This window comes from Aspergillus neoniger (genome assembly GCF_003184625.1).
Source record: "Aspergillus neoniger CBS 115656 unplaced genomic scaffold BO87scaffold_6, whole genome shotgun sequence".
Taxonomy (NCBI): Eukaryota; Fungi; Ascomycota; class Eurotiomycetes; order Eurotiales; family Aspergillaceae; genus Aspergillus; species Aspergillus neoniger.
In genome coordinates this window covers 314,918-340,685 of record NW_020291134.1, presented here as the reverse complement: position 1 = coordinate 340,685, position 25,768 = coordinate 314,918, and the positions used below count along the sequence as shown (strand labels likewise).

General features: G+C 50.6%; 7 protein-coding genes across 7 annotated transcripts; 4 read left to right on the top strand and 3 right to left on the bottom strand.

Moving 5' to 3' along the window:
• Positions 1 to 514: 514 nt before the first annotated feature.
• Positions 515 to 4,899, bottom strand: BO87DRAFT_205740 (putative RNA binding effector protein Scp160). The gene is made up of 5 exons (XM_025618587.1): positions 4,834 to 4,899; positions 4,322 to 4,773; positions 3,990 to 4,258; positions 1,640 to 3,932; positions 515 to 1,582 (listed from the first exon to the last, which is right to left on the bottom strand). The coding sequence occupies exons 2-5, from the start codon at positions 4,704 to 4,706 to the stop codon at positions 594 to 596; spliced, it is 3,936 nt and encodes a 1,311-aa protein (XP_025482833.1). The 5' UTR covers positions 4,707 to 4,773; positions 4,834 to 4,899; the 3' UTR covers positions 515 to 593.
• Positions 4,900 to 6,612: 1,713 nt separating this feature from the next.
• On the bottom strand, positions 6,613 to 7,253 carry BO87DRAFT_205722 (uncharacterized protein). Its single transcript, XM_025618586.1, has one exon. The coding sequence runs from the start codon at positions 7,141 to 7,143 to the stop codon at positions 6,688 to 6,690; it is 456 nt and encodes a 151-aa protein (XP_025482832.1). The 5' UTR covers positions 7,144 to 7,253; the 3' UTR covers positions 6,613 to 6,687.
• On the top strand, positions 7,043 to 9,145 carry BO87DRAFT_373744 (putative nucleoside transporter). Its single transcript, XM_025622624.1, has 3 exons — positions 7,043 to 7,686; positions 7,789 to 8,470; positions 8,522 to 9,145. The coding sequence occupies exons 1-3, from the start codon at positions 7,342 to 7,344 to the stop codon at positions 9,013 to 9,015; spliced, it is 1,521 nt and encodes a 506-aa protein (XP_025482831.1). The 5' UTR covers positions 7,043 to 7,341; the 3' UTR covers positions 9,016 to 9,145.
• A 5,553-nt stretch (positions 9,146 to 14,698) lies between these two features.
• Positions 14,699 to 17,367, top strand: pakA (mitogen-activated protein kinase kinase kinase kinase STE20; the record flags this gene model as incomplete). The annotated part of the gene is made up of 4 exons (XM_025619167.1): positions 14,699 to 16,675; positions 16,726 to 16,825; positions 16,876 to 17,210; positions 17,263 to 17,367. 4 exons carry the CDS (start codon positions 14,699 to 14,701, stop codon positions 17,365 to 17,367), a joined length of 2,517 nt encoding a protein of 838 aa, XP_025482830.1.
• Positions 17,368 to 18,400: 1,033 nt separating this feature from the next.
• On the top strand, positions 18,401 to 21,352 carry BO87DRAFT_328208 (ESCRT-0 subunit protein HSE1). The gene is made up of 8 exons (XM_025620209.1): positions 18,401 to 18,826; positions 18,909 to 18,958; positions 19,036 to 19,070; positions 19,134 to 19,209; positions 19,273 to 19,540; positions 19,590 to 20,204; positions 20,263 to 20,469; positions 20,522 to 21,352. The coding sequence occupies exons 1-8, from the start codon at positions 18,787 to 18,789 to the stop codon at positions 21,130 to 21,132; spliced, it is 1,902 nt and encodes a 633-aa protein (XP_025482829.1). The 5' UTR covers positions 18,401 to 18,786; the 3' UTR covers positions 21,133 to 21,352.
• A 697-nt stretch (positions 21,353 to 22,049) lies between these two features.
• On the bottom strand, positions 22,050 to 23,851 carry BO87DRAFT_450372 (uncharacterized protein; the record flags this gene model as incomplete). The annotated part of the gene is made up of 2 exons (XM_025628414.1): positions 22,050 to 23,516; positions 23,582 to 23,851. The coding sequence occupies 2 exons, from the start codon at positions 23,849 to 23,851 to the stop codon at positions 22,050 to 22,052; spliced, it is 1,737 nt and encodes a 578-aa protein (XP_025482828.1).
• Positions 23,852 to 24,708: 857 nt separating this feature from the next.
• BO87DRAFT_456411 (oxidoreductase, short-chain dehydrogenase/reductase family) lies at positions 24,709 to 25,745 on the top strand (the record flags this gene model as incomplete). Its single annotated transcript, XM_025628723.1, has 4 exons — positions 24,709 to 24,926; positions 24,999 to 25,199; positions 25,288 to 25,439; positions 25,537 to 25,745. The coding sequence occupies 4 exons, from the start codon at positions 24,709 to 24,711 to the stop codon at positions 25,743 to 25,745; spliced, it is 780 nt and encodes a 259-aa protein (XP_025482827.1).
• Between the last annotated feature and the right edge of the window lie 23 nt (positions 25,746 to 25,768).

The following is a 25,768-nucleotide window of genomic DNA, read 5'->3' as shown; positions in this document are numbered from 1 at the left end:
AGTTACCTGTTGCTACTTTTCTCATCAGCATTAGGGGGCTGTTGGGTGATACCCAATGCAGATACCCTTTCTTATTTTTCATGGAATCCCCCTGTTCTCGTTCCAATTAGAGTGCACTGTCACGGATGCTTATGCTGTGTACTTTTTCGTGATTTGGTAGCCGAGAAAGAGCTGTCATAGATTCATGATTACATGAAATCTGAAACATAAACATGCTAGCTGTTTGGGTTCAACTTGATTCAATTCTGACTTCTGCATATACAATTGTTTCTACAATGACAATAAATCTAGTAGCATACCCAGTAATATTCTAAGCTTTTGATATTTGGACAATTATGTAATGCATATGATAATATTTATAAGAGGAGTGAGGCCTAATCACAGGATATTCGAGGCAGGTTATGCAATTCGTCAACCGCCCAGCAAATGCATGTAGTAGATGTATAACACAGTCTTCTTTTGGTGAGAGAGAGCACATAAGACAAAGATAGAAGGAAAGGAGATTATAAGAAAAGAAAAGATATCATGGTCGCTCGACGATTCTCATATATCACTCTGGATATATGTAAAATCACCTAACGGCCTTCCTCCCCTTATGACCGAGAGTTGCCGCTCAAGCCAGCGCGGACAGCCTCCAGGATCATATCCTTGGCCTCTTCCAGGCCCTCCTTGCTTCCCTTGATCTCGATCGCCTCGCCCTTGGCTTGGTCCTTGGGCACATTGATCCGGCAGCCAGTCTGCTTGCGGATCGCGTTGATCTGGCTACCACCCTGGCCGACGACGAAGCGGTAAGTCTTCGGGTCAGGCAGGATGAGGTAGCCAGTAGCGGACTGCTGGGAAGCATTGGCGATAGCCTTCTCCAGGGCCGACTTGGCCTTGGCGACATTGTCGCTGGTTCCCGACAGCACCCACGGGATGGTCGCCGGTTCGGAGGGATCGGCAGCGGCCGGGCTGTTGTCCACGATCTTCCATGAATGAGCCTCCACGGCTTCGCTAGGCTCATCTGTGATCAAGGGGAGAGAAGAGGAACCGTTGACTGCACCGCGGGAGTCCTCGGAGGCAGGCTTGGGAGGCACCTGCTGCCCGGCATGGTCCACTGTAACGCGGTAGTCGTTGCGCAGGCGACGGAAGAAAGAGCCATTCTCAGAAATAGCATGATGCAGGTTCCGGGGAACTTCCACAGTCTCACCCTGCTGATCCTTGAGCATGGACTCAATGTGCTCCTTAGCCTCCGCGACTGCGTTGCTGGGTCCCTTCAGCTTAATGTCCGAGCGTCCGGATCCCTGCTTAGGAATGTCGAGCGTGATGTTGAACTTGGACTCAATGCCGCGCCGGGTCTCACCTCCACGGCCAATGAGCAGACGATGCTGAGACGGAGGAACCTCAACGGTCGTGGTCACCTGATCCTCACGCTCCTTGACAAAGTCCTGGATCGCAGCGATGATCTTTTCAACCACCTGGCCATTTCCTTCAAGTTTGATGGCCGAGTCACTGCTCTCTGGACGAGGGAACTTGACCATGCGGGAAGCACTGCCATCGGTGGGGCCACCAGCCTCAGCGACGATCTTGCGGATGTTGGCACCTGCGCAACTGTTAGTTACTCATGCTACCTTGGTAAGAATGGGCACAGATTACTCACCACCACCACCAATGAGCGACTTGTGGTACTTCTTGTCCACGTCAATCGTCTTCGTAACGATGGAGTCGAATTCCTTAGACCGCTGCCCCAGGATCTTCTTTGCCTCCTCAACCTGCTTCTTGGTGCCTCTGATCTTGATCTGCACACGGCCCGACTCATCCGGAGCATCGTTGACTCCCGGAACATCAATCTGGGCCTCGGTGTCGGCGCGGAGCTTGTCCATCTCACGACCGCGCTGGCCAATCAAGGAGGGGATTTGCGCTTGAGCGACAGACACTGTGGCCGTGTAGGAGTGGTCAATCACCCACTGAAGCAAGCTAAGGATTTCATCGCGTGCAGCATCAGCACCCTTGCTGGGACCCTTGACGATAACCTCATCCAGCGCCTGCTGAGGGCGGTTGGGGCGAGAGCCACCTGCGTCGCTAGAAGTCTCGGCGACGGACTGGTCATCGCTGGTCGTAGCAGCCACGGCAGCACGTGGGAACTGCACACGGACAGAGTAGCGGTCCTGCAGTTTGTTGACCTGATTTCCCTTCTGGCCAATCAATTCCCGATGATACTGGGCAGGAACCTTCAGAACATGAGTGGTCTCATCCTCCAACTTCTTGCCCAGGTTGATAATTCTAGCCTTGGCAGCATCGGCCTTGGCCTTGGGTCCTTTGACCTCAACCTTACCCCCCTCGACCTTGATGTCGACATCAAACTCGTCACGGAGCTTGTTGATGTTCTCACCGCGCTTGCCAATCAGGAAGTTGGCATATTTCTGGGGGAAGTCGAAAGATGTGGTGTATCCTCTTTCGAGGTCATCCTTCTCCTGCTCCACAACAAACGCCTGGATCTTCGAAGCAAGATCCTCCACCAGACGGGAGGGTCCACGAAGTGCAACCTCGGACTCGTTGCGGTTACGTCCATCTCCGACAATGGCGCGAACAGGGATCTCGTCCTCACTCTTCGCTTCCTGTTGACGGGAGATGAACTTGCGAATCTTGTCCTGGTACTTGCCGGGCACGCTCACAGACGTCGCCACGACATCGTTCTGGTCACCGAGAGTGCTCAGAAGATACTCTTGAGCTTCCTGGAGGGTCTTTTCGAAGGTAGCAAGTTCAGCGGCAGAAGGTCTCTGACGAGGAATCTCGACCTGAGCAGCAGAAGCGGAAGGACCTTCATACACCAAGACCACGTCGGAGCTATCAAGCTCATCAGGCACAAGAAGGTGAACGCCATAGTCACTCCGCAACTTGGGAATGCTCCGAGAGCGCAGGTAAGGGTGGAAGTAGGGGTCGACCGCGAGGCTACGAAGTCTCGTAGGAGGGTGAGCCTGGACCAAGTTCATGATATCGGATCTTGCGCGAATGGTGTTCTTGCCATCTCTAGAGTAGACCTCCCAGGTTACAGGACCGTCCGAGCTGGGCGGAAGGGCGATCCGTGCGTCATACATTCTCTCCAGCTCCTTGATGATTTGACGCTGTCTAAGGTACTGGGTCAGGGCACGAGCATGGGCGTGGGGACCCATGGGAGCACCGGGGTGCTGACGAGAGAGGTCAATGCTTGCCATCTGCATGCTGGTGGCAAGATCCATGGCCCGGTTGATACCATTCTCGATGCAGTCAAGCGGACCCGTGATGGTGAGGAATTCGCTCTCGTCGGATGCAGGAGGCAGGACAATGGCACAGCCAGTGTCAGCAAGGAATTCGTGCAGAGCATCGGCATTGTCGCCAAGGATGAACTGATGCTGGCCACGGTTGATGGCGAGCTGGCGAAGCGTGAGCTGGCGTTGCAGGTCGGCGGCAAGTCTCTCAATTTCCGCGCGAGCTTCTTGAGCGGCCGCACGCTCACCAGAGATGTGGATGTGCTTCTCGGGAACCGGCACGAACTGGATGTGACCCGGATCAGCCTCCTGAGGCGGAGGCTGACTCTGCCAGGTGTCGTATCGGGGGATATGCACTTGCGCCTTGGTACGCTCCTCGATTTCCTTGAGGTTGGCATTGTGAGCACCGGCGATGAAGGGGAAGAACTCCGGCGGGACGGATTTGAGGCGCAGGCTCATGTTGGAGGCGCGCTCCTTGACGATCGCTTCAATCTCCCGACGAGCCATCTCGGCCGCAACAGCATCACCCTCAATCAGGACATCGATAGTGTCACTGTCGTCATCGTCCGCTCCAGGAGCAGATTCCTCGGCGCGAGGTACCTGCACACGAGCGCCTGTCCGCTGCTGGATGTCTTGAACGACGGCACCCTGGCGTCCGATGATGTGAGGCCGAGCGGATGTAGGAATCGGAACGCGAACCGATTGCTATGGAAAGACATTAGTCGACAATCCACCCCAAACCTCGACAACGGAAATACATGCCTTGGATCCGACCTGCTGAGCGACTTCCTTCAGGGCCTGCCTGACCGCATCCACGGAGCCTTTACCCTCGAAGATGATGGAGCCACCGGGTCCGCCGCGCATGTCGACATTGGCCTTGGATCGCTTAGAGATATCGCGCAGGATATCGCGCAGAGGCTTCTTGAGCTGGCCTCGAGGGAGCATCTGCGAGGGCGCCAACCGGAGCTGTTCCATGTGCTTTCCGGGCAGACTCATGATCCTGGGAACCTCAGAACCGAAACCACCGGGGGCTAGTTCAGGAATATATCAGCATAACGATGCGAATTTCAAACAATGGAGCGGGTAAAACATACCAGCCTGTGCGCCGCTGGCAGCGCTGTTGGCGACGGCAGCAGCGGCGGAACCGCGGGCACCCCAAGCAGAGGCGGCGGGGACCTTGGGCTTCGGACCACTTCCAAGAGCCGGGAAGAGTTCCTCAGACTGGACATCAAGAGCAGGTGACTTCTTGGGAGCTGGTTTGGGGGCTGGAGAGGCGGTTGGGGCCGGGGTCTGCGCCGGAGTGGAGGACTCGGCCTCGGTCACCGAGGTGGACGGAGGGGGGTGCTTCACATCCTCTTCATCGACAACATCTTCCACGGTAACCTTGTGCGCCTCATCACGGGCATGCTGCTCTTCCAGCATGGCAGCCCGGGACTTGGCACCGCCGTTGACATTGACACTCGACACTTCGGAAGCCATGGTAGCGGGACGATCGGTGGACTCGGGGAAGATCTCGAACGGAGAGGGACGGAGGAGGAGACTATTGCTGAGTTCCGGGTGACGTTAGAAGAGACCAATTGATAGTCTGGAAGGTGCTCCGACATACCGACAAGTAATGCGAGTTGATGAGATTATAGCTGGCTGTTAACAGACGTTCAACAGTACCCAATGATTGTTGAGCTAGTGATCCAAAAAGAATAAATGGCCTGGGGCCGCAAAAATGTAGTCAAGAAGGGAAAAGCTCAATTGCTACCAGCAGAGGCTAAATGCGAAGAAAGTATTTATGGTGAAGGTGTGTCCCAAGATTAAGCCGAGATAATGAGGGGGGAAAGTGGGAGAGAGAGAAGAGGAAACAAAAGACTAAAAGTGGAAAGGCGGAGAAGGAGGATGGGAAAGGATGAGCGGAGGGGGAGAGAGAAGAGGCGAATGGAGAGGAAGAAGAAGGAGGAGGAGGAGGGGGTCAATGTAATTGACACAATCCAGAGGGGAGACGATAGCCACGGAGAGAATCTGGAGATGGGGGAGGGAAAGAGAAAGAGAGAAGAGAGAGGGAAGAAGAGGGAAGAGGAAGAAGAGGACAGACAACAAGCCCGAGTGGTCGGAGAGGAAAGTTGGAAAGGCCGGGGGAGGAAGTCATTCCCTTTCGGGCTGATGGGCGGAGCCGCCGTCTCTTTCTCTGTCAACCTTATGGACTTTCTGGAAAATCCCACACCCACCGTCAACTTGCTTTGCTTTACTTTCCCTTCACGGGTGCCTGTTGGTGCTTTTCGATGGATTACAACTGCAAGACATCAATCTGACCCGCCATGACTTGACCGATCATTACCCAAAACAACACAAGATTGCCAGCAACGTTTTGGTCGCCGTTGCGGAGAGTGCGTCAATTCCGTCACCTACTATGGCCATGCCATCATGAACTCTACCACCAACGAGGCACCATTTTCCTGATAATCCCGATTCCCCCAATGGGCATGGCTCGATTGGAGGTGATTGGTGTGTTGGGATAGTGCGCCCGGCTTGCAGGTTGAGGCTGAGTTCTGCCTGTCCGATCCACCAGCGGAGACGCCTCCAATGCACGCATGGGTAGTGAATCCATGTCCTTTGCTCGATTCCACCACAATAGTATAGGTTGATCATCTGCAATTTTGGTAGCTGGTCCGTATAGTGGGAGAGTCACCGCATGCTTGGAGGTCGACGGACCACTGACTGTGCATCATTATGGACGCACTCTATTGAGATGACATTATCATGGACCGCGGTGACCCAAATTGAGGGAGGGTAGCTAGCTAGCTTATAATGAGAGACAATATGGGGTTCAATGTCTCTGTGAATGAGTATAATGCACCCGTTTGGTTCCGCACCAAAACACCTGTATACGGCGCTTGCTTCTAGAACAACCCAAGAACAACCGCAATGTATGAATGTACTGGGTTTACTGGACAAGGGCACGCAGTATTATGAATCTTAAACCGGGTCGGCTGAGTACTAAGCCAATCATCCTAACGGAGACAGTGCTGTTTATCCCTTCATACAGAGATCGAAACAGCATAATTCATTATTATCTCAAGAGTTGATTGATGAATTTCTTTTTGGAGAATGAGTCTGGAGCAGGAAAAGGATTGGTCCAGGCTTGTCTTGGCCCTTTAGCAGTGACAGCTGGCGGGTGGCAAAACAAGCACCTAGGAAGTTAGGACGGTTACACATTTCACTTCATGTTCTTCAGCAAGGATGTTGAAGTTCAAGTAGTATTTTGTTGTTGCCTTGGCATATACTTGTGGTCTCCATCTGTAGGCTTGGCCACCATACGGTGTGGGCTGATGCCAATTTCGCCCACAAAATTCCAGAAAACATAGTATATCAAAATCAAGATGATAACACCATCTACCACTGCGAGCAATTCCTTATATCTCGAGTAGGGAGTAAACATATCACAGTAGTAGTGGTTGACTGCTTGCTGCTCTCACCCGAATCCCCTGACCCACTCACTGCAACACAAGCACGCGCGACTAAAGGCTGGGCCGAAGTGGACCAGAAACCTTAACGGAGATATGCTGCTTCGATGGCAACTGTTCGCATGGAGAGAGAAACCCGAGGCTTTTCTATGCTTCTCTGGCATGGAAATATAACCCTGAATTCCAGTGGTAACCCTGTTATCAAACCCGAATAGCACTGGAGCAATATAGTCACTTCGGACTTGGCCGAATTCGCCCAGCAGCACCGCAACTTGCGGGAAAAGGTTTTCAAGTGTTATCTGACCATGTCTCGCCCGGTTGGCACTAAAAAGACACGGACTGGGGCAATCTGTGATAAGAAAACCCTGTTCCACAAATAATAGGCCGACCTGCTGTGAGGGCCAAAGATAAAAAAACAACGACCAATCTGGCACGACTAGCGAGGTCTGCGATACCCCATTCATCGCCGACTTCAAGCGCAATGGCAATTTTTGCCTACAAATATATTGCAGCCTCGAACACCTGTTTTCTGGGGAAGACGTTGAGCACAAGAGGTGTCTCGTGAGCCCTTATTTTCTCTCCTCCTCCCTTGCTCTGCTGCCGCTTCTTTCTCCCCGCAATTTCTCGCCCTCCCCCCTCCCCCCTTGCCCCTCCTCTTCAGGATGGATTTCAAAACCGTTGAGGATGGCAACCCCATCGAACCGAAGCAGGCCACGGCTTCGGTGGAGGAACATGCCCTGGTCAAACCTAGCGGTTTCTTTGCCCGCATCCGCTACTATGAAGAGCTGTTGGATCGGAAAATGGGCGTCGAGTCCCAGAGTCTCGACCGAGTCTTGCCCGAAGATCGCAAACCGCCGAACACCCTCGCCATGGCCTTCATCTGGGCCTCGGCCACTATGAACCTCAGTTGTTTCAGTACGGGCTTTATGGGGAAGGAATTTGGCTTAACCCTAGGGCAGACGATCGCCATTATGATATGCGCGACGTTTCTGGGCGCTGCTCTCACGGTTCGCATACCACTTTCTCTACTCTACCTCTTTTCCCGCTGCGACGCAATGCTGCGCACTCAGCTTCTGGTCTGTCTAAAGGCTTACATATCGGTTCACTAGGGTTGGTGTGCCACAATGGGCCCCGGCACTGGCCTTCGTCAGGTCGCCATCTCTAGATACTCCTTTGGCTTCTACCCTTCGTCCATCATCGCGGCGCTGAATGTCGTCGAACAGCTGGGCTGGGCCTCTGTCAGTTGCATCACCGGTGGTCAAGCTCTTCGCGCTGTTTCGGACAATCACATCTCCATGGTCGTGGGAGTCGTCATCGTTGCTTGCGTCAGTCTGTGTTTCAGCTTTTTCGGTCTCAAGGCTGTCATGACGATTGAGCAATATATCTGGATGGTTTCCTTCGTCGTCTTCATCATCGTCTATGGTGAAGCGGCTCACCATGCCAGCCTTTCAGATCCCGGGACCGTGTCCGGGTTGACCAAGTCTGGAAACGTTCTGAGCCTGATCAGCGTTATCTACGGCTCGAGTGCATCGTGGTGCTCGATCGTGTCCGACTTTTATGTGCATTACCCGGTCAACACCTCCAAGGTCAAGGTCTTCATCTACACCACCTTGGGTATCTCACTCCCCACTTGTGTCGGAATGTTGCTCGGTGCGTGCATTGCATCTGCTCTGGATGGGAACCCAGAATGGGCTGCTGCCTATGACGAAGGAACCGGAGAGATTTTGCAGACCATCATCTATCCCCGCAAATTTGCTAAATTCCTCTTGGTGCTTTTGGTGCTGTGTGGTAGTAAGTACACTCACTTATCTCATGCCGTAACCGCCGCTAATCAAACTATAGTCGGTATGAACTGCATTGCCATCTACGCCGGATCACTCTCTGCGCAACTATTCGCCAAGCCGTTCCAGAAGATCCCTCGAATCATCTGGACGCTCCTCGTTTTCGCCTGCATTCTTGTCATTGGTATCGCAGGCCGGGACCACCTGCTGACTGTCCTGGATAACTTCCTCTCCCTTTTGGGTTACTGGAACACCTCCTTCTTTGTCATTCTGTTCTGCGAACATTACTTTTTCCGCAACGGCAACCTGGCCAACTATGACCTCGACGCCTGGAACACGCCGTCGAAACTGCCCGTCGGGTACGCCGGTCTCACGGCGTTCCTGTGCGGTGCGGCCGGATGGATCGTCGGCATGGACGAAACATATTATGTTGGAGCGCTGGCGCGCAAGATCGGTACCGATGGTGGAGACATTGCCAATGAGCTGGCGTTTGTCTTTACCAGCCTATCGTATATCCCCTTGCGGAAGTTGGAGTTGAAGTATGTTGGACGGTAGATTGGCATCACCCACAGAGTACAGAGTACAAACTATGTATACTATAATCGTATTTATCATGACGATGAACGGCAGGCACGATATATATGCAGTGAGATTGCTTAACGCACCATAATAAAATCTATGATCCCTGTTACATTACCAATAAGCACAAGACCATACAGAAGGCAAAGTTCTCAAGCATCAGAACATCTGCAATTCTCTCAACACTCCACTAGAAACTTCCTTTTCCATAGAATCAATTAAATGAACAGCTAATTGCACCTTGTCTTGGGTAAAAGCAAGTATCTACGAACACCCACAGCAGCAAAGCAGATCAGTAGTACGCCCTGCCAGTATGCACACACCTCCAACAACACATCCATCCCCTCCCACCCTACCCTTCCACCTCGAGTACTACTGTATGTGATGCAACACGAACAACAAATAACTGTACAATAAATGACAAGTTCTTCCCGTAACTACACTATGATTCCAATTTAGACTTACCGAGAAGCAGTATCATATTTATCCAGCCAATGCCACAAAACCTCCTCACTCTAGTAAAATCAGCGACTATCCAGTACTCAATCACCGTTCATGACGCAACATAAATATTCTTTTAAAATTCCATCCAAGCTACCATGAGCACAAGTATATAGTAATTAAACTTCAACCCTGAAACAATCCCCCCCCCCCGGCCTCCCCCCTTTGCTGGGCAGTTCTCACGCCCCCACGTGTTTGTTGTACGGTTTGTCTTCCTCTCGTTTCTGGGAAGTTTCAGAGCTTAACCTAACCACAAACCAAAAACCATATTGTAGTGCTAAGCTACTGTATTGAGTAACTTTGCCCCGTCTAGTGAGAAGAGTAAGTGGGGGGATGGAAGGTAGAATAGGGTAAGTTTGATCGTCAGTCTAGTTTTTGAGGCTGACGATGAAACAACAACAACAACAACCACCACCGCCCACTAAACTATCTAGCTTACCTTGGTTTCATTCCTGGCTACAGTTTATACTTCGGTGTTTATCTTTTGGGGGATGGGATAGAATGATGATTTTTAGGTAACAATTAAGATTTAGATATTGGGGAGGGGTAGAGGTAAGGTTCAGGATATTACTTCTCTTTGGGCACTGTGGATCACTTCTGTAGCTAATCCATAAGCAGTAGTACAGTATGGGCTTCAGGTTTCAATCGTAGACTGGATGGATCCCGTGACGTCAGCGATGGCCAAAGGGTGGATTGTGGATTGTTGATTGTTGATTTGGCAGGGCGAACGAAGTTTGGCTTGTAGCTTGCTTGCCTGCTTGAATCATGTTCGAGTGTCCCCACGCTAATGAGTTCCTACGAGTCATTGGATGGATCTGATGGTGTAAATGGCTGAACATGAGGTCTTGAGCAGACTGCCTAGTAGACACTGTACTCCGTAGGAGATCTGGCTATGCCACTGACTTAAGTAAGTGAACCAGTGAACCTCAAGAATGTTACTATTGATTGATGAATGGAGCAGTCATACTAATAGTTATCATGTGCCTACCGAACCTACCGACACAAAATGATCGAAAATGGCAGAATAAGATAGTTGGAAGTATACTGGTGGCGCAGTAAATGGATGTGATGCATCTGGATGGGGGAATAAATTTCTAGAACATAATCACTATCATCTGATTTGATCGATTTCGCACACAAAGGACCGCCATGACATCAGACCACTCACACTCACACACACAAACCTGCAACCTGCAACCTCAAGTAACAAAGTAACCACCATTTTGTCATTTTTTGAACGGGCGTTTCATTATTCCAAGCCAAGGTAAAGGAAAAAGACTCAAGGTTCTAGAACTAGGCCTCGACTCATCCCGAGGACGGAAAATGACGGGCTTATGTGCCGATCCCGCGCGCGCGCCATGGGGGGCAAGTTTTGAGTAGACTGGTCAATCAATCAATCAATTACCATCTATCTTATTTATCTAGGTGTTCTATTCAATTGGGATGTGCAGAATATATATTGTATATTTGTTTATTCAAGAAAAAAAAAAAAGCCAGGTTTCATATATAAATAAGTGATATGTCGAAGTGATATATATCTATCTTAGTAGAGTTGTTCGGGCGGATACGTCTTTCTTTTTTTCCCGTATTCATATTGTGGAAGTACTAATTACTATGCAAAGTGCCGAGTCACTCCGTCTTGACTTCCTTCCTCCCCGCTGCAATGGATGAATGAATGGAAGGAACTTATGGAATCCGTTCCGTCTGTTAATTAATTAAATATGTCACTTTTTTTTTTGTCCTGTAGGTGATTAGTTATTGCATTGCTTACGATGCAAATTACTTGGTCGGTGAAAGAAGAGCTCTTCTAGAACTACTAAATTCCATCCGGGTTCTCTGCTCGTGGTGGCTATTACCAGTCATATAGACTAACCATCTTTTTTACATAGTACGGCTGTGATGATATGAGATCAGATTTGGACCCTACCATTTCATCAGAAGTCTGTCCCAATTCTCAAATTAAGGGGCGATATAGGATAGACGAGGTAGGCAACACATGTGTGACTACCATCCTCTCAATTTATCTGCAGGTGCAGGTGCAGGGGTATGTGTGTGTGTGCGAGTGTCATGTCATGTCATGTCATGATTGAGGAGAGGAGAGGAGAGAATAATAATAGTTAATGCCTGTCAGTAGTAACTTAAGTAACTCCTTGGCTAATTCCCGTACTTCTCCGTACCCGGTTCCGGGTCTGAGGGGGGATGCACAATAAGCCCTTTCCGCGGTAAGAAGGAGCTGATGTATAGAACGAAAACTGAACTACACCGTACCTGCAGAGATTTCAACGGGATCATCAGAGGCTAAAAATGAAAAAGGGAAAGCAACACTTGATCCATGATGATCAGTTGGAAAGTTACTCCATAATTCATATCTAAAGGTATACTTGTTAAGTAAGTACTTACTACTTGTAGATAGGTCCGAGTGTAGATTTAGCTTTTGTTTTGTTTTGATTTCTTTCAGACCCTTTTTTAATTTATTTATTATCGTTATTGTTGTTGTTCACTTACAAGCGCAGCTCTGGATTACAACTACTAAATCCCACTCAGACGGAGAGAGAGATAAGTCGATAGATAGACTAGCTCCGGGAAGCGAAAAGAAGAAAGATACGAGGAGATAATACGTAGGAGGCAACTGTAGCGGATTTCGAATCTCTAAAAGAGAAAGCAAGCGATGACGCTACACGGACTCCAGATCAATAATGAAGCTAAATATTGGTGGCTTGCCCTGGACCATGGAAACGTATCCACCGTGTTATGGAATAATTAAAATTGAGGGAGGATTTAATTCCTATTAATTCCATTATGGAAGAAGGAAAAAAGAAAAAAGGAAGAAAGAAAGAAAAAGAAGAGGGTTGGGTGCGGCACAAGTCGGTTGGAACCTAGTCTTTTCTTCGCCCGCCCCGCTCGGCCTAGCGTGGCACTAAGGCCGCCCTCCCAGGTGTCTAACCAGAGTTGCTGTTCTGCTGGTACTGATGCTGCTGGTGGTGCTGCTTTTTGGCTTGCTCAGAGAAAACACCCGGCTGTCTCCATCAGTGAAAAAGCGAGTAAGTGAAGTAAGTACTAAGGTAAATGAAGTACTGTGTGTACAGCAGTTCGTGTGTTGATTGACCACGTCACCCCCTAATAGGTTGTTTCCCTACTATTTTTGTCTCTTCTCCTAATTCACACTCTGGGGAATGTGGAATTTTCCTCCTTCATTTTTTCTGCTTCCTACTTCCTGTACACCCTCCTTTTTCAGATCTCTCTGAAATCGGTCATCTCCTTGGAATCTGTCTCATATCCGAGGTGTCGAAAGAGAATTGAAGAAGGAAAGCGGAAACCCGGTGGAACCCATCCTCCCGAGAAAGGAAAGGTATCTGTTCGCGATCCACCCGCCAACGGAACGCAAACTGGGGTCAAGGACGTGTCTAGAATTTTTCTCTTTGCCTAATCGGACCTACGGTATCTGAGACAGATGATGGACGCGCGCTGAGCTGCCAGAAAAGTATTTCCATCTTCGGGGTTGGAGGAGGGGGAACACAAACAAAAAAGTACGGGAACAATCTCCTCCAATGAGCCCCATTCCCGGAAGAATATTACTTTGTACTTACAGTAAATCGAATCCATCAGGGAATGTTTGGAAGATTCTTGTGATTATCCTTCTATCATCTATCTATCTACACAGCAATCAAATTGGGGTTTTCGTCTTTAATTATTGTTGGACAATTGGGGAAAACGGAAAGGCAGGAAATAGGCACCCGAAACATTTCTCTTCTGGGATTTTTGCTTGCTTTGGTAATTGGACTGGGATGGTGTTGACCGCCCGATTGACAACCTCCCAGTTCTATTATCTCTTCTTTCCTCTTGTCACCTCGAGTGTATCTAATCTGTATCTAGATGCTTACGGTAAGTTAATGTTAATACTTTTGTAGGGATTATACTTACGTAGTAGTACTCGCAGTCCTCAATAAGTGCAGCTCAAGTCCTGACTTTACCATACCCAAACCATCTTGACAGTAAATTACTCACTGCTAAGCCCAAACGATATTAAATGGTCCCCATCACACACACACACTCTGTGAGGCCAAGTAAGTCAGTTTAGTGGCTGGGCCCCGTTCTTCTAATGGTAGTACCCAGTGTAATAATCGTCGGACTGACTCTCAAAGACGGGCCGTTGTCGAACTGCTGCCACTGGTTCGACCTCCCAAGTTCCCAAGTCCCAGTCCCAGTCCCAGTCCCAAATCTCCAAAACTAAAAAGCACCTGGCTGGGTCCTTCCCTTCTCCCACCTCCTCTTTACTACTAAACTACTAGTTACTACTTACTGTACACCGTACTAGTAACAACCTCTCTTCCACACCCCCATAGCAATTCTCCGTGCCTTTTCCCACTTCTTTCTCCATCATCGTTGGTTTCCCAGTGACTGTTGCATTATTGCTTTTTTGGCGCCGCAGATCTGTGTGCTGAGCTGTCGGTTATCTGCAGTTTTTCCTGCATCTCAGTGAATCATTATCCTCTCATCTGTTGTCTTGCCTTTTTTTTTTTTTTTTTTTTCCTATTATTTTCCCTCTCAAGTATTATTTCCCCCCTTCCCCTCTCTTTTTTTATTCTATTTTATTTTTCCTTTTTTTATTCTGTCACCCCCCCAAAATTATCCCTCAGAAGAGCCAGTCACCGCCTCTGTTGGTCAAACTCCGTCTTCTCAGTTCTGATCCATCCATCCAGCGGCTCTCCACGTGCTAACCACTGGTTGACGGTAGTCCGCGGCTGCTACTTTCGCGCCCTCCCTTGCGTCGCTCAGGCATTCTGGGTCCCTCTCTCACATCTCCGATTCCTCCGTTCATCCATCAATACTCACCCGGTTGGGGCTATCGATCTGACCGTGCAGCATCACCACCACACCATCAATCCCTCCCCCCCTCCCTCCCTCCCTCCCCATCCCCGCCTAGTGGCCTTGTTCGTCCACCCTATCGTCGAAACGGACGGTAGGGACTACTGCTGCATTGCGCACCGCCTCACCCGGTGGCTTTCTTCCCCCCCTCCCTCCAATCAAACCATTCATCCGCCAGTCGCTCAACCCTGCTGGTGCTGCTGCGCTGCTGGTGCTGCTGCTGCTGCCAGTCGGCCGACCTGTCCCTCCACGCACCCCCCAAAACCCACTCTCCCCCTAAATCTTGCACGTCATGAATCACGATAGTTTCTCTTCCCTAAAATTTCGACGGTCGTCTAGCAAGCTTCACAAGGATCCTCCGAGTTTCAGCTCCCGCATCCTCAAGAGCCAGCAGAGCAACACGTCACTAAAGCGGCACCCTTCAGCGCCCGTCTACCCCCGTTCCTCCACCGGTGGGAGTCGTGAGCACTCGAGGACGAGATCCAACGCCTACGGATCTTCTTCATCCTCCCTCGAGCAGAATAGCGGCGGCCCGTCTCCGGTGCTCGCTGGCAACCAACCTGGATACTTCTCGAACACCAACAACCCCTCCAAATCCCGCCCTCCCCACTCGGGTCGTTTCTCTCTCACCGAGCAAAGCTCAGATGAATTGATCGGACCCCCGTTTGACAGCCGGGGCATGCTCAGTTCATTGCAAGAAAATACCACCGAGACCGTCCCCCAAAAATCCCCTAACCTCCGATCGGCCACCAGCCCGGACTCCCGAGGATTGAGACAGTCTGCCAGCTTCACGGCTCTACAGAACCGGATGGAGACATTCGTGCACAGGAATACTGACAATGATCGCCCGGCGAATCCGAAACGTTTATCCGATGACGGGGCAGGTGGTGTTGGCTCGCGCCCATTTGGCGGAGGCAGGAGCAAGAAGAGCAGTTTCTCCAGCTTCGTCAATAGCATGCTAGGCTCCCCCCGAGGCATCAAAATCTCCGCCCCAGAGAATCCGGTGCACGTTACGCATGTTGGCTATGACAATCAGACCGGTCAGTTCACTGGCCTCCCGAAGGAATGGCAACGGCTGCTGCAGGAAAACGGTATCTCGAAAAAGGAGCAGGAGGAACACCCGCAGACGATGGTTGATATCATGAGGTTCTACGAGAAGAATGCTCAAGGCGATGACGAAGTGTGGCACAAGTTTGACCACGCTTATCCTCAGCCGCAGTCGATGTCCAGCCCCATCTCCGGAGGACAGACTAGTGCTGGCGGTGCCGGGTCCTATGGCCCTACTTCAGCTCGGACATCTCCTCCGACGAGTCCTCGCTTTCCACAGAATCATGAGGGTAGCTTCGAAAACCCACGTGCGCCGCCTCCTATTCCTCGTGGGCCTTCGGCGGCAACCCCAGCGGTGGGCGGCTTTGTCCCCAATCGAGCACCGCCAAAACCTCCGACCCCTGCCAATATCACATCGGCTCGGCCTGCACCTCAGCCACCAACCGCGGGATCATACAGTGCTGCGCCCGCACGTCCACCCCAGGAGGCCTATTCTCCTCCGCAGTTCGACACGCCTCCCATCCCGGAAACGGAGCCCTTGCAGCCTGAACCTAAGCCTCAGTTGAGCAGGTCGAACTCCAGAGCAAATGGTACGCCCGTACCATGGCCGACCCACAATGTGCCTACGCCGGCTCAATACCAGCAGAAGCAGGAGCAAGCCATGGCCGCGGCCCAGCAGGCGATTGCTACTATCCAACTCGACCGTAGCCGCAGTCAGCGTCAACAACCGCCTACTCGCCAGGAACAGAAGCAAGCTCCGGTCCAGAGCCCACCACAACATGTCTCCCCGGTGGACGAGGCTGCACGCGCCGCTCCTGCAGCTCGCCCCCGACAGCGACCTCGCCAGAGTAATGCGATGGATATCAGGTCGCGACTCCTTGCCATCTGTACGCCCGGGGACCCTACTAGGCTGTACCACCACCTCAACAAAATCGGCCAGGGTGCGTCTGGTGGTGTTTTTACTGCCTACGAGAACAACACCAACAAGTGTGTTGCTATTAAACAAATGAACCTGGACTTGCAACCCAAGAAGGATCTGATCATCAATGAGATTCTGGTTATGAAGGACAGCAAGCACAAGAATATTGTCAACTTCTTGGACAGCTACCTCCATGGTCTGGACCTCTGGGTAGTGATGGAATACATGGAGGGTGGCAGTTTGACTGATGTGGTTACTTTCAACATCATGAGCGAGGGCCAAATTGCGGCTGTCTGCAGAGAGGTAAGCTTTGCTTCGTCGCATCTATATCGCATCCCACTGACCTTTACTAGACTTTGAGTGGTTTACAGCACCTTCACTCGAAGGGTGTTATTCACCGTGATATCAAGTCGGACAACATTCTTCTCTCAATGGAGGGAAATATCAAACTAAGTAAGCTGCCTTCGCGATGCCCCGAGTGTTCATTTTCTGACGTGGAATAGCCGATTTCGGTTTCTGTGCCCAAATCAATGACTCGCACAATAAGCGAAACACCATGGTCGGTACACCGTATTGGATGGCCCCTGAAGTCGTTACTCGAAAGGAGTATGGCCGTAAGGTTGATATCTGGAGTCTGGGTATCATGGCCATCGAGATGATCGAGGGTGAGCCTCCTTATCTTACGGAATCGCCCCTGAGGGCCCTGTATTTGATCGCCACCAACGGCACGCCTACCATCAAAGACGAGCACAACTTGTCGCCCGTCTTCCGTGATTTCCTGCACCTTGCTCTGAAGGTGGATCCTGAGAAGCGAGCTTCGGCGCATGACTTGCTCAAGGTATGTCACATCGGCAAATTCCATCATAAATCATTACTGACTGCTCGATCAGCATCCTTTCATGTCTCTTTGTGCGCCACTGAACCATCTCTCGCCCCTTGTCAAGGCTGCGCGGGCCAGCAGAGCCCAGGAAAAAGCTCAAAAGGGAGGCGCCTAAGTGCCGTCACTTTGAACTGTTACTATATACTACGATGTCTTCTGTCTTCTCTCTCAGATACCCATTACCCCTGATGTTTCATATTTGCTGGACAAAGACGCTGGCATTGCATATGGCAGACCCTTGCTCGCAACTTCTCGTGTTGGCGGTTTCGCATCTCCTGTGAATGTCTAGAAGGCGATGACCTCATCCGGATCATGATTTGTCTATCCGTTTTCCTTTACTTTGCTTCGCTTGATCTTGAGTCGCTGGCCACTTATCACCTGCGGAAATATCCTTCCTTTTTGACGAGTTTTCTCTGCAAGATCCTTTCTTTCGACGTTGGCTTTTGAGCGAGTGAAGAAGCCTGTACAATCTCCTGGGGCTATCCGTCCAGCTATTGTCAATATTGTCGTTTGTGAGTGTTTATTGTTGCCATGGAGCCGAAGCTCAAGAGGAAGCTTGAAGCTTCATATAATGAACGGGCGCCGGTGGCCGGCGTGGTGGCCAGCCCCCATCTTATTGTTACTTGTCTTGCAGCTGTTGGGTTGTTTCCCATCTCCATCTCTTCCAGCGACCGATATTCTTGATGATTTATGAGGCATTTTCCCGACTGTTTTGACGACAAAAAAAGAACAAAAGTGTGGAGCTTTTGTCTGTCTTGTTCTTGAGTTGACGATTATTATTTGAGCGGTTACATTGATATAGAGGGATCTTTAAGTGCCATGGGGCTATTGCTTATGTGTGAGGGATGGTCATGATTCATATTCTTTGTTATTTTTATCGTGAAGACCATGATGTGACTTTTATTACCTTTCGATCAATCATCAGGAATCACCCGGGGTATATCTTTATCACAGTCAATACCGACTAGTTGTTTTAAGTAGAAAGTAGAGTATCGAATATCGTCATTGCCTGCCAACTTCAATAAAGGCAGTGCCCCACTAGTCCAGAAAGGGGCGGGTCTCGCTTAATCGGGCGTAGCGCGGCCAGTCAGCGTCAGAGGCGCTGCTCTCCGTCGCCGCGATCACCTGCTGAGCATCAGGTGGCAGCCTGTCTTTCCCTTTCTCCTTGACTATCCAGTTGCTATCTCTCCTCCCTGTCCTTCGTTGTGGCCCGATAACCAGTCCTGGTGGAATTCCCCGTCTCCAAGGGATCTTAACCCGCGAGCGCCTCAATTGATCCCGACCTCGTTTACTTCGGCTCCCGCTGACCGCAGTGTCCCCCCGCATCGGGTGTCATCTCGCGGCCTGGAAACAGTGAACCATCGATCCTACAACAAGGACGACCCGACTTGCATTACTCGAGCAGTTTCCTTGAACATACCATATCTTGTGCTGTCTGCCATACAGCAGTATCTGAATCAACTCGTTCGCGTGAAATAATACTTCGAGTTGCAACACAGTCATTGTCCCGGGCGCTCGGAGATACAACCCCGTGATGTTTCGCGCACAGCAAAATGCCTTTGACGATGCAGTCGGTACGAGACGGCCCTTCTCCATTTGCATACTGTGCAGCTCTACCATCCCTTACGTGTTGCTAATCTGAGCGATCTGGTATAGCCAAGGCGACCGACGAGAACCTGACTTCCGAGAACTGGGAATACATCCTGGTACGCAAACCCAGATTGATTTACCTGCCGTTCACTGGCCGAATGATATATATCTGACTGGAGCTCTTGGTGTTTAGGATGTCTGCGATAAAGTTGGTGCCGAGGAGTCAGGGTATGCTTCGCCGCTGGTTGTCCTTTCCGGTGCACGTCATTCTGACAATGGATTTGTTTCTAGAGCGAAAGATGCCGTCGCCGCTATGATAAAGAGACTTGCGCACAGAAACGCCAATGTGCAGCTTTATACTTTGGAGGTTCGTGCTGGATACTGTGGCATCTCCGGGCTTGGGGGCTTACGTGTACTGATACGGCTATAGTTGGCGAACGCCCTCGCTCAGAACTGCGGTCCCAAGATTCATCGCGAGCTTGCATCTAGGAGCTTCACCGATGCTCTGCTACGTCTAGCGAATGATAGAGTGAGTTGGGCTTCTACCGACGAAGAGCATCGCACTTATACCGAGCAGAACACCCACCAACAGGTCAAGTCGAAGATCCTAGAACGCATGCAGGAATGGACGGAGATGTTCGCCAGTAACCCGGATTTCGGAATCATGGAACAAGCATACATGAAGCTTAAGACCCAGAGTAAGATCTTCAGCAGTTATGGATAGTGGAGAGAAGCTCACTATTTTAGACCCGAACCTGCAGCCTCCGTCGAAGCCTGGAAAGCGGGAAATCACCGATTCAGATCGCCAAAAGGAAGAGGAGGAGCTGCAAATGGCCCTTGCACTGTCGATAAGAGAAAAGGCCACGATTGCCCCTGCTCCACAGCCCGAAGCCAGCTCCAGTGCTGCTCCAGTCAACCAGAACCAGACACCTGCTGCCACGTCCCAGGCCGTCCCCTCGGGTACTTCTGCCGCCACAGTTTCGCGCGTTAGAGCCTTGTTCGACTTTCAGCCTTCAGAACCCGGTGAACTGCAATTCCGCAAGGGAGATGTCATCGCTGTCCTCGAGTCTGTCTACAAGGATTGGTGGAAGGGTTCCTTGAGAGGCCAGACCGGCATCTTTCCTCTCAACTACGTCGAGAAACTCCCTGACCCGACGGTGGAGGAGTTGCAGCGGGAAGCTCAAATGGAAGCCGATGTGTTTGGTCAGATCAAGAACGTTGAGAAGTTGTTGACCCTTCTGAGCACTCGCAGCTCCGAGCTGAATGTGCAGGACAATGAAGAAATCACGGCATTGTACCACTCCACATTGGCCATTCGCCCCAAGCTGATTGAGCTCATTGGGAAGTACTCGCAGAAGAAGGGTAAGCTTCCGACACTCTAACTCTTTTTCTATCCTTCCTCTCCGCTAATACTCTGCAGACGAGTTCACACAGCTCAATGAAAAGTTTATTAAGGCGCGAAGGGATTACGAGTCTCTGCTGGAGGCGTCCATGGCGCACCCCGCACAACCCCAATATGGCCGACCGGCTCAACCTCCTTACGGCTATCCTGGTGCCGCCCCTGTGGGATATCCTCAAGATCCGCCACAGGCTGATCCTCAACGCTACTTCAGTCCCCGTCCTCAAGGTGAGTACCGCATGGACACCCTCACACTCACAGCTTGTCTAACATCTAGCAGAATCACAAGCGCCTCCGGTCAACGCGCCAGCATTCTACGGCGCAGACCAAGCACACGCATATCCTCCCCCTTCACAATCGCCCGATCCCCGTCAGACACCACCTGCTGGCGCCCCGTATCAGCAGCCACAGCAGCCGCCGCCGCAGCAGCGCCAGCCCTCCTCGGAGTCCTACCAGCCCGTGTACCACCGTCCGGAATCCACATACGAGAACCCCCAAGAACTCGGCACATCCGTCTACGATTCCCCCGTCGAGCATCCCGCCAGCCAGAGACCACCATACCCCGGCGCCGTGCAGGTCCCCGCCGCAGTGCAGCAGCATTTCCAACAGCAACAGCAACAGCAGCAGCCGCAGCCGCAGCAGCAACAACAACCGCACCCGGAGTACCCTGCTTCAGGCTACGCTCCTGAAGATGCCTCCAGACCCCCTCCTGCCCACCAAGCACAGCCTCCTTACCCTTCACACCAACCGCCGCCTATGCACCAGCCGCCGCCTGTCCCAGGTACATCCACAACGCCAACGCCCTATCCTGCTCTGAACGCCGGAGGAGGATACCAGGCGTATAACCCGTCTCAAACGGACGTATCTAACCCCGCGTCATTCTACCGGTGATTTTGTACCATTTTTTAGGCATGATGTAGTAGTTAGTGGTCTTAGGCAGATGTTGTTGAATTGATATCCTTTACGCATTTCATTGATTGAGGTGTGTGGTTGATTTATATGGCTTCTTATTCTGTCTATCTTACCGTGGCCTGATAGTGGTTAGGTTTGTAGGTGTACTTAGCGAGCTAGCTACTATCCGCGTGTTGCTGCTGCCTTCATTGAATCGAACTGAATCAGTTCCCATATGAAATGCAAATGCAGAAGAGATGAAGACAGAGTACCGGAACCTCGTACATCCGACCAGGTAAGTAATGCAAACGCACTAATTTCTCAATTCAATGAATTGCATTAACTTGTCACTCAAGTAAGTAAGTAAAGTCGGTGACACATTATCTGAGATAGCTATCATACATTTCGATTCTGTTTTTCGTCCCCCATCAATTTATCGTATCTCATCTTATCCCGTTAGTTTGAAAGAAAAGAAATCAGCCATCTCATCCACCTTACTCTCAGTCAACACCGAGGCTTTTCATCATGGCTCGTAAACTCGTTAAGAAGAAACGAAGGAAAAAAAAAAAAAAAAAAGAAGTAACTCCATCCCGGGGTATACTCGCACATGAAGAATGAAAATGAAGAAAAAAAGAAAGAAACAAGACCCAAACACCGCCGACGCCATCCATCAGCTCACTTTTTCTTTTCACACACATTTCATAATAAAAGCAGAACAGACACACAAACATCTAAGAAAAACAAGGGAAAAACACTTGAATACACAATGAAAGAACAAACAAACGGGGAAATATAGGAAAAAAGCGAAAACAGATTAAACAAACAAAATCAGAAAAAAACAAGGTAAGAAACACTCAACTCGAACCGGATCTCACATCATCACCATCACAATGGGAGAGAAAGATAGAAAGAGGCAGCTAAAGCTCATACCCCTTGGTCATAGTCATAGCTCTCTCACAAACTCTGAAGCGAGCCTCAAATCCACCCCAGAAGTTGAAGGCATTCCAAGGGGCCGCCACTCTCACGGTTTCGCCAGTCCACTTGAAGACCTCAATGGGGAGCATCTCGCCCTTCTCACTCCTGCGCGAAGTCATATACTTCGGACCAACGATATAACCGCGGCCGTAGGCAAGACCATATCCCACGGCTTTCTCATCGTCGTCGCTTCGCTCAGGGTCGACGTTGAAGTCAATGTATCCGACCTGCTCGTTGTGTTCGTCGACCTGGTTCAGACCGTTGCAGGTACCAGCGTACTGGAGGTAGACGCGCCACTTGACATTGTCGTTTCTGAATCGGTGGACGGTCAGGTGCGGGACCTTCTCCCAATCATCGTCATCATCGGACTCAGGAGTGTGATTCTGGGTAGTGCTTTTCTTGTCCAGCATTTTGCGCATCTGGTCGACTTTTTCGCAGTCCAGAGCGAGGATCATAGCTCCCTGCAGTTTTCCGAGAGAGAAGGTGGCGCGCGCGGCGGGATCGTTGCGACGGGGTGCGTTGATGTCGAGAGAGAAGTCCTCGTAGCCCCAGGGGTCGATGACGTTGCAGCGGATGACATATTGGCCTTGGAGGTTGCCCAATCTCAATGGAGTGATGTTATTGGGGTTCACGAGCTGCTTGAACAGGTTGTGGCGACTGAGCTTGGTCTGCCACACCTGAGCGATGATAGTATCGTCGTACAACTTCTCGTTCATACCGGCGGCGTGGATCTTGGCGACTACACCGGTGAGTTTCTCGGCGTGCTCGCTCCAGGTCAGAAGTGTCCAGGTACCGCCGCGGCCCGGGGTAGTGGCAATCAAGAGGCCGTTGATATTGGCCACGGCTTTTCTGAGTTTCTCACGCACGTCGAAATACAGCTGTGGCATGAGCTGCACGGGCTCCAGGGTTCTGTCATGAGCGGGGACACCCATCTCAAAGGGGTAGTCAAGCGAGAGGAAGTACTTCTTCAGGAAGCGGCGGTGGTCAAAGTTCGCTTCGAAGGTCGGCACATATTCCTTGATGTGGTTGACTGCCAGACTGGCGAAGCCTGCATCCAAGCCTTCTTCGAAGGAGTCTGCCCATCCGATGACGGTGGCCGGGTGACTGATCTGGAAGCTCAGACCGGGGATGGAAAGAGCAATGCTCACGAACTGCTGGTTGTACACATTGTGCAGGACAATGGCCTTTGACTGCTTGCTCTTGTCGGGCACGCTGTCTTCCCTGTCGAGGAAGTACTTGGCCATGAAGAGAGAAGGGTCGAACAGAGCTTCGTCGGAGGGAGTGACCTGACGAGCGAACTTCTTCACCCGCCAGTCAGCCTTTTGCTGCTGATAGTCCTCCTGCACGGCTTGGTACATGTCGTACAGGGTTTTCTCGAGGAGGAGGACCGAAGGCGAGTCATACTTGCACTGGTTCGTCTTTGGTCAGCTTTTGTTTTTAAGGATTGAGGATGAAGATGAAGGGGAGTGTATACGTGTCCGTCTCTGTATTCTTTCTCGAGCAGAGCCAACAGCTGAGCAACAGTATTAGAAGGCTCATAGGGGATGCCGAAATGCTGAAGCTGGGCAGCTATCCAACGCTTCACAGGCCGTCTGCTGGGTGCAGTGACCGGTTTCACGGGGAACAGCGTGTCCAGAATCAGAGATGAGGCTCTGGGAATACTGGCTACGGTGACTCCATAGTCATCGTAGGTGTATGGGCCGTATTTCACGAAGGAGGGACGCTGAGGGAATGCACTATCCATGATGATTGACTATCTGTATGCCAATGATGGATAGGGAGATAGTTTATGATGGAAGTGTATGCAGAAAGCGAGATGAGAAATGAGATGAAAGATGAGATAATCAGCGATTTCACCTTGTAGAAGAAGATGATGATGAAGAGGTAGAAGGTGCTGTGTTTGTGCGAGAAAGATAAGGCCCTCACTACCTGTTGTATACAACGCGTTGACAAGCGAGACGCGTTGCCTCTTCTGGGACATCAGTGGATTTTTTATTCACGCAGCTGGCACTACGCCACGTGATGGCTACTGTTTCTTAGAAAAGGGGTTTGGCTACAGGGGTAATGTGTTGTGTTAGTAGATGTGTGAGATTGAGCATTTTACAAGACTTAGAGTGAGGCAGAGGTCTCAAGTAATGTAGAGTGTGCTGGGATGAACATTCTATAACTGAGTCTCGGCGTAGGGCTACTGGAAGTATAACTGCAGTTCTGTATACAAATTAATGGTGTTGACAGTAGCAGTGATCACATCTTGCGCACAACATGCACAAACTAGACTAACAGCATAAACCCGTAAAGTCGTATATCCTCAATATCATACAAGTTAATACTCGATCTCCGACCTCTTCCAGATGAAGCTATCCATAAATCCGAGGAAGTCCGTCCATCCCGGCTTTAAGTTCGGAGGCCGACAGCCACACATACACTCTAATCTAAATCCCCGGAGATCGAGCTTCGGCCCACCGACTCCGCTGTCCGGTTCTACCAATCACTACTACTCGATCTGCTGAAGTATATAAGAGCTATAATGATGCAGTTCAACATATCCAATACAAGTTTAACCACAAATCAACTCAATCCAGAGCAACTACCCAAAGCACAATGTCCTTCCCATACAAGCACATCCTCATCATCGGCGCCACTGCTGGCATCGGACGAGCTCTCGCATCACGCTTCGTGCAATCCGGAGCCAAAGTCACAGTCGTCGGACGACGCAAAGAGCGCCTCGACGAGTTCGTGCAAGAGCACGGCGAAGACAAGGCCAATGCGGTGCAGTTTGATATCAGTGATTTGGATAAGATTCCTGGGTTTGCTGCTGAGTAAGTGCCTACTACAGATACTTTATCTACATCTACAACCAACAATGAATACTAAAGTTATTCTCATGATAGGCTGATGACCAAATCCCCCACAATCGACAGCATCTTCCTCAACGCCGGCATCATGCTCCCCACCGACATGACCGACCCCGAGAAATTCGACCTATCCAGCTTCAACAAGCAAATGCACGTAAACTTTACCAGTTATGTTGCGTTGACGCATGCCTTTTTGCCATATCTTACCAGGAAAGGGGGAGATACAAGCTTGATTTAGTGCGTGCCATTCCACAATATCCAAATATATATATATATATACTATCAGAGATGACAGTATATACTGATCAATGATCATCATGTATAGCACCACATCCAACATCGCCATCGTCCCCGCAACCTGGATGCCCGCATACTCTTCCTCCAAGGCCGCCCTGGGCGCCTTCATTATCTGTCTGCGGGATCAGTTGCGTAAGACCGAAGTGAAGGTTATTGAGGTGTCGCCGCCGGCGGTGCAATGTGAGTTTGTCCATATCCATTTCATAGTAGTACTTCTACTGTCTTCCTCATCTATTCGTCTAAAAATATATATTTGTTTGACTGACTATCCCTGCAGCCGAACTCCACGATTTCATGGGTGAAGAAGGGCGTAAAGTCGGTATGCTCCTGGAGAAATTCACGGATGAGGCATTCCAGGGTCTAGTGGAAGGAAAGGACGAAATCATCGTGGGAGGTATTGGGCCTAAGGATGTGTTCTTGGATATTGCGAATAAGCGCAGGGCCGCGGCTACGCAGTTTGCGAGGATGTTCAATGTTGGGGGATAATTAGATGGTGGATTGTTGGGATT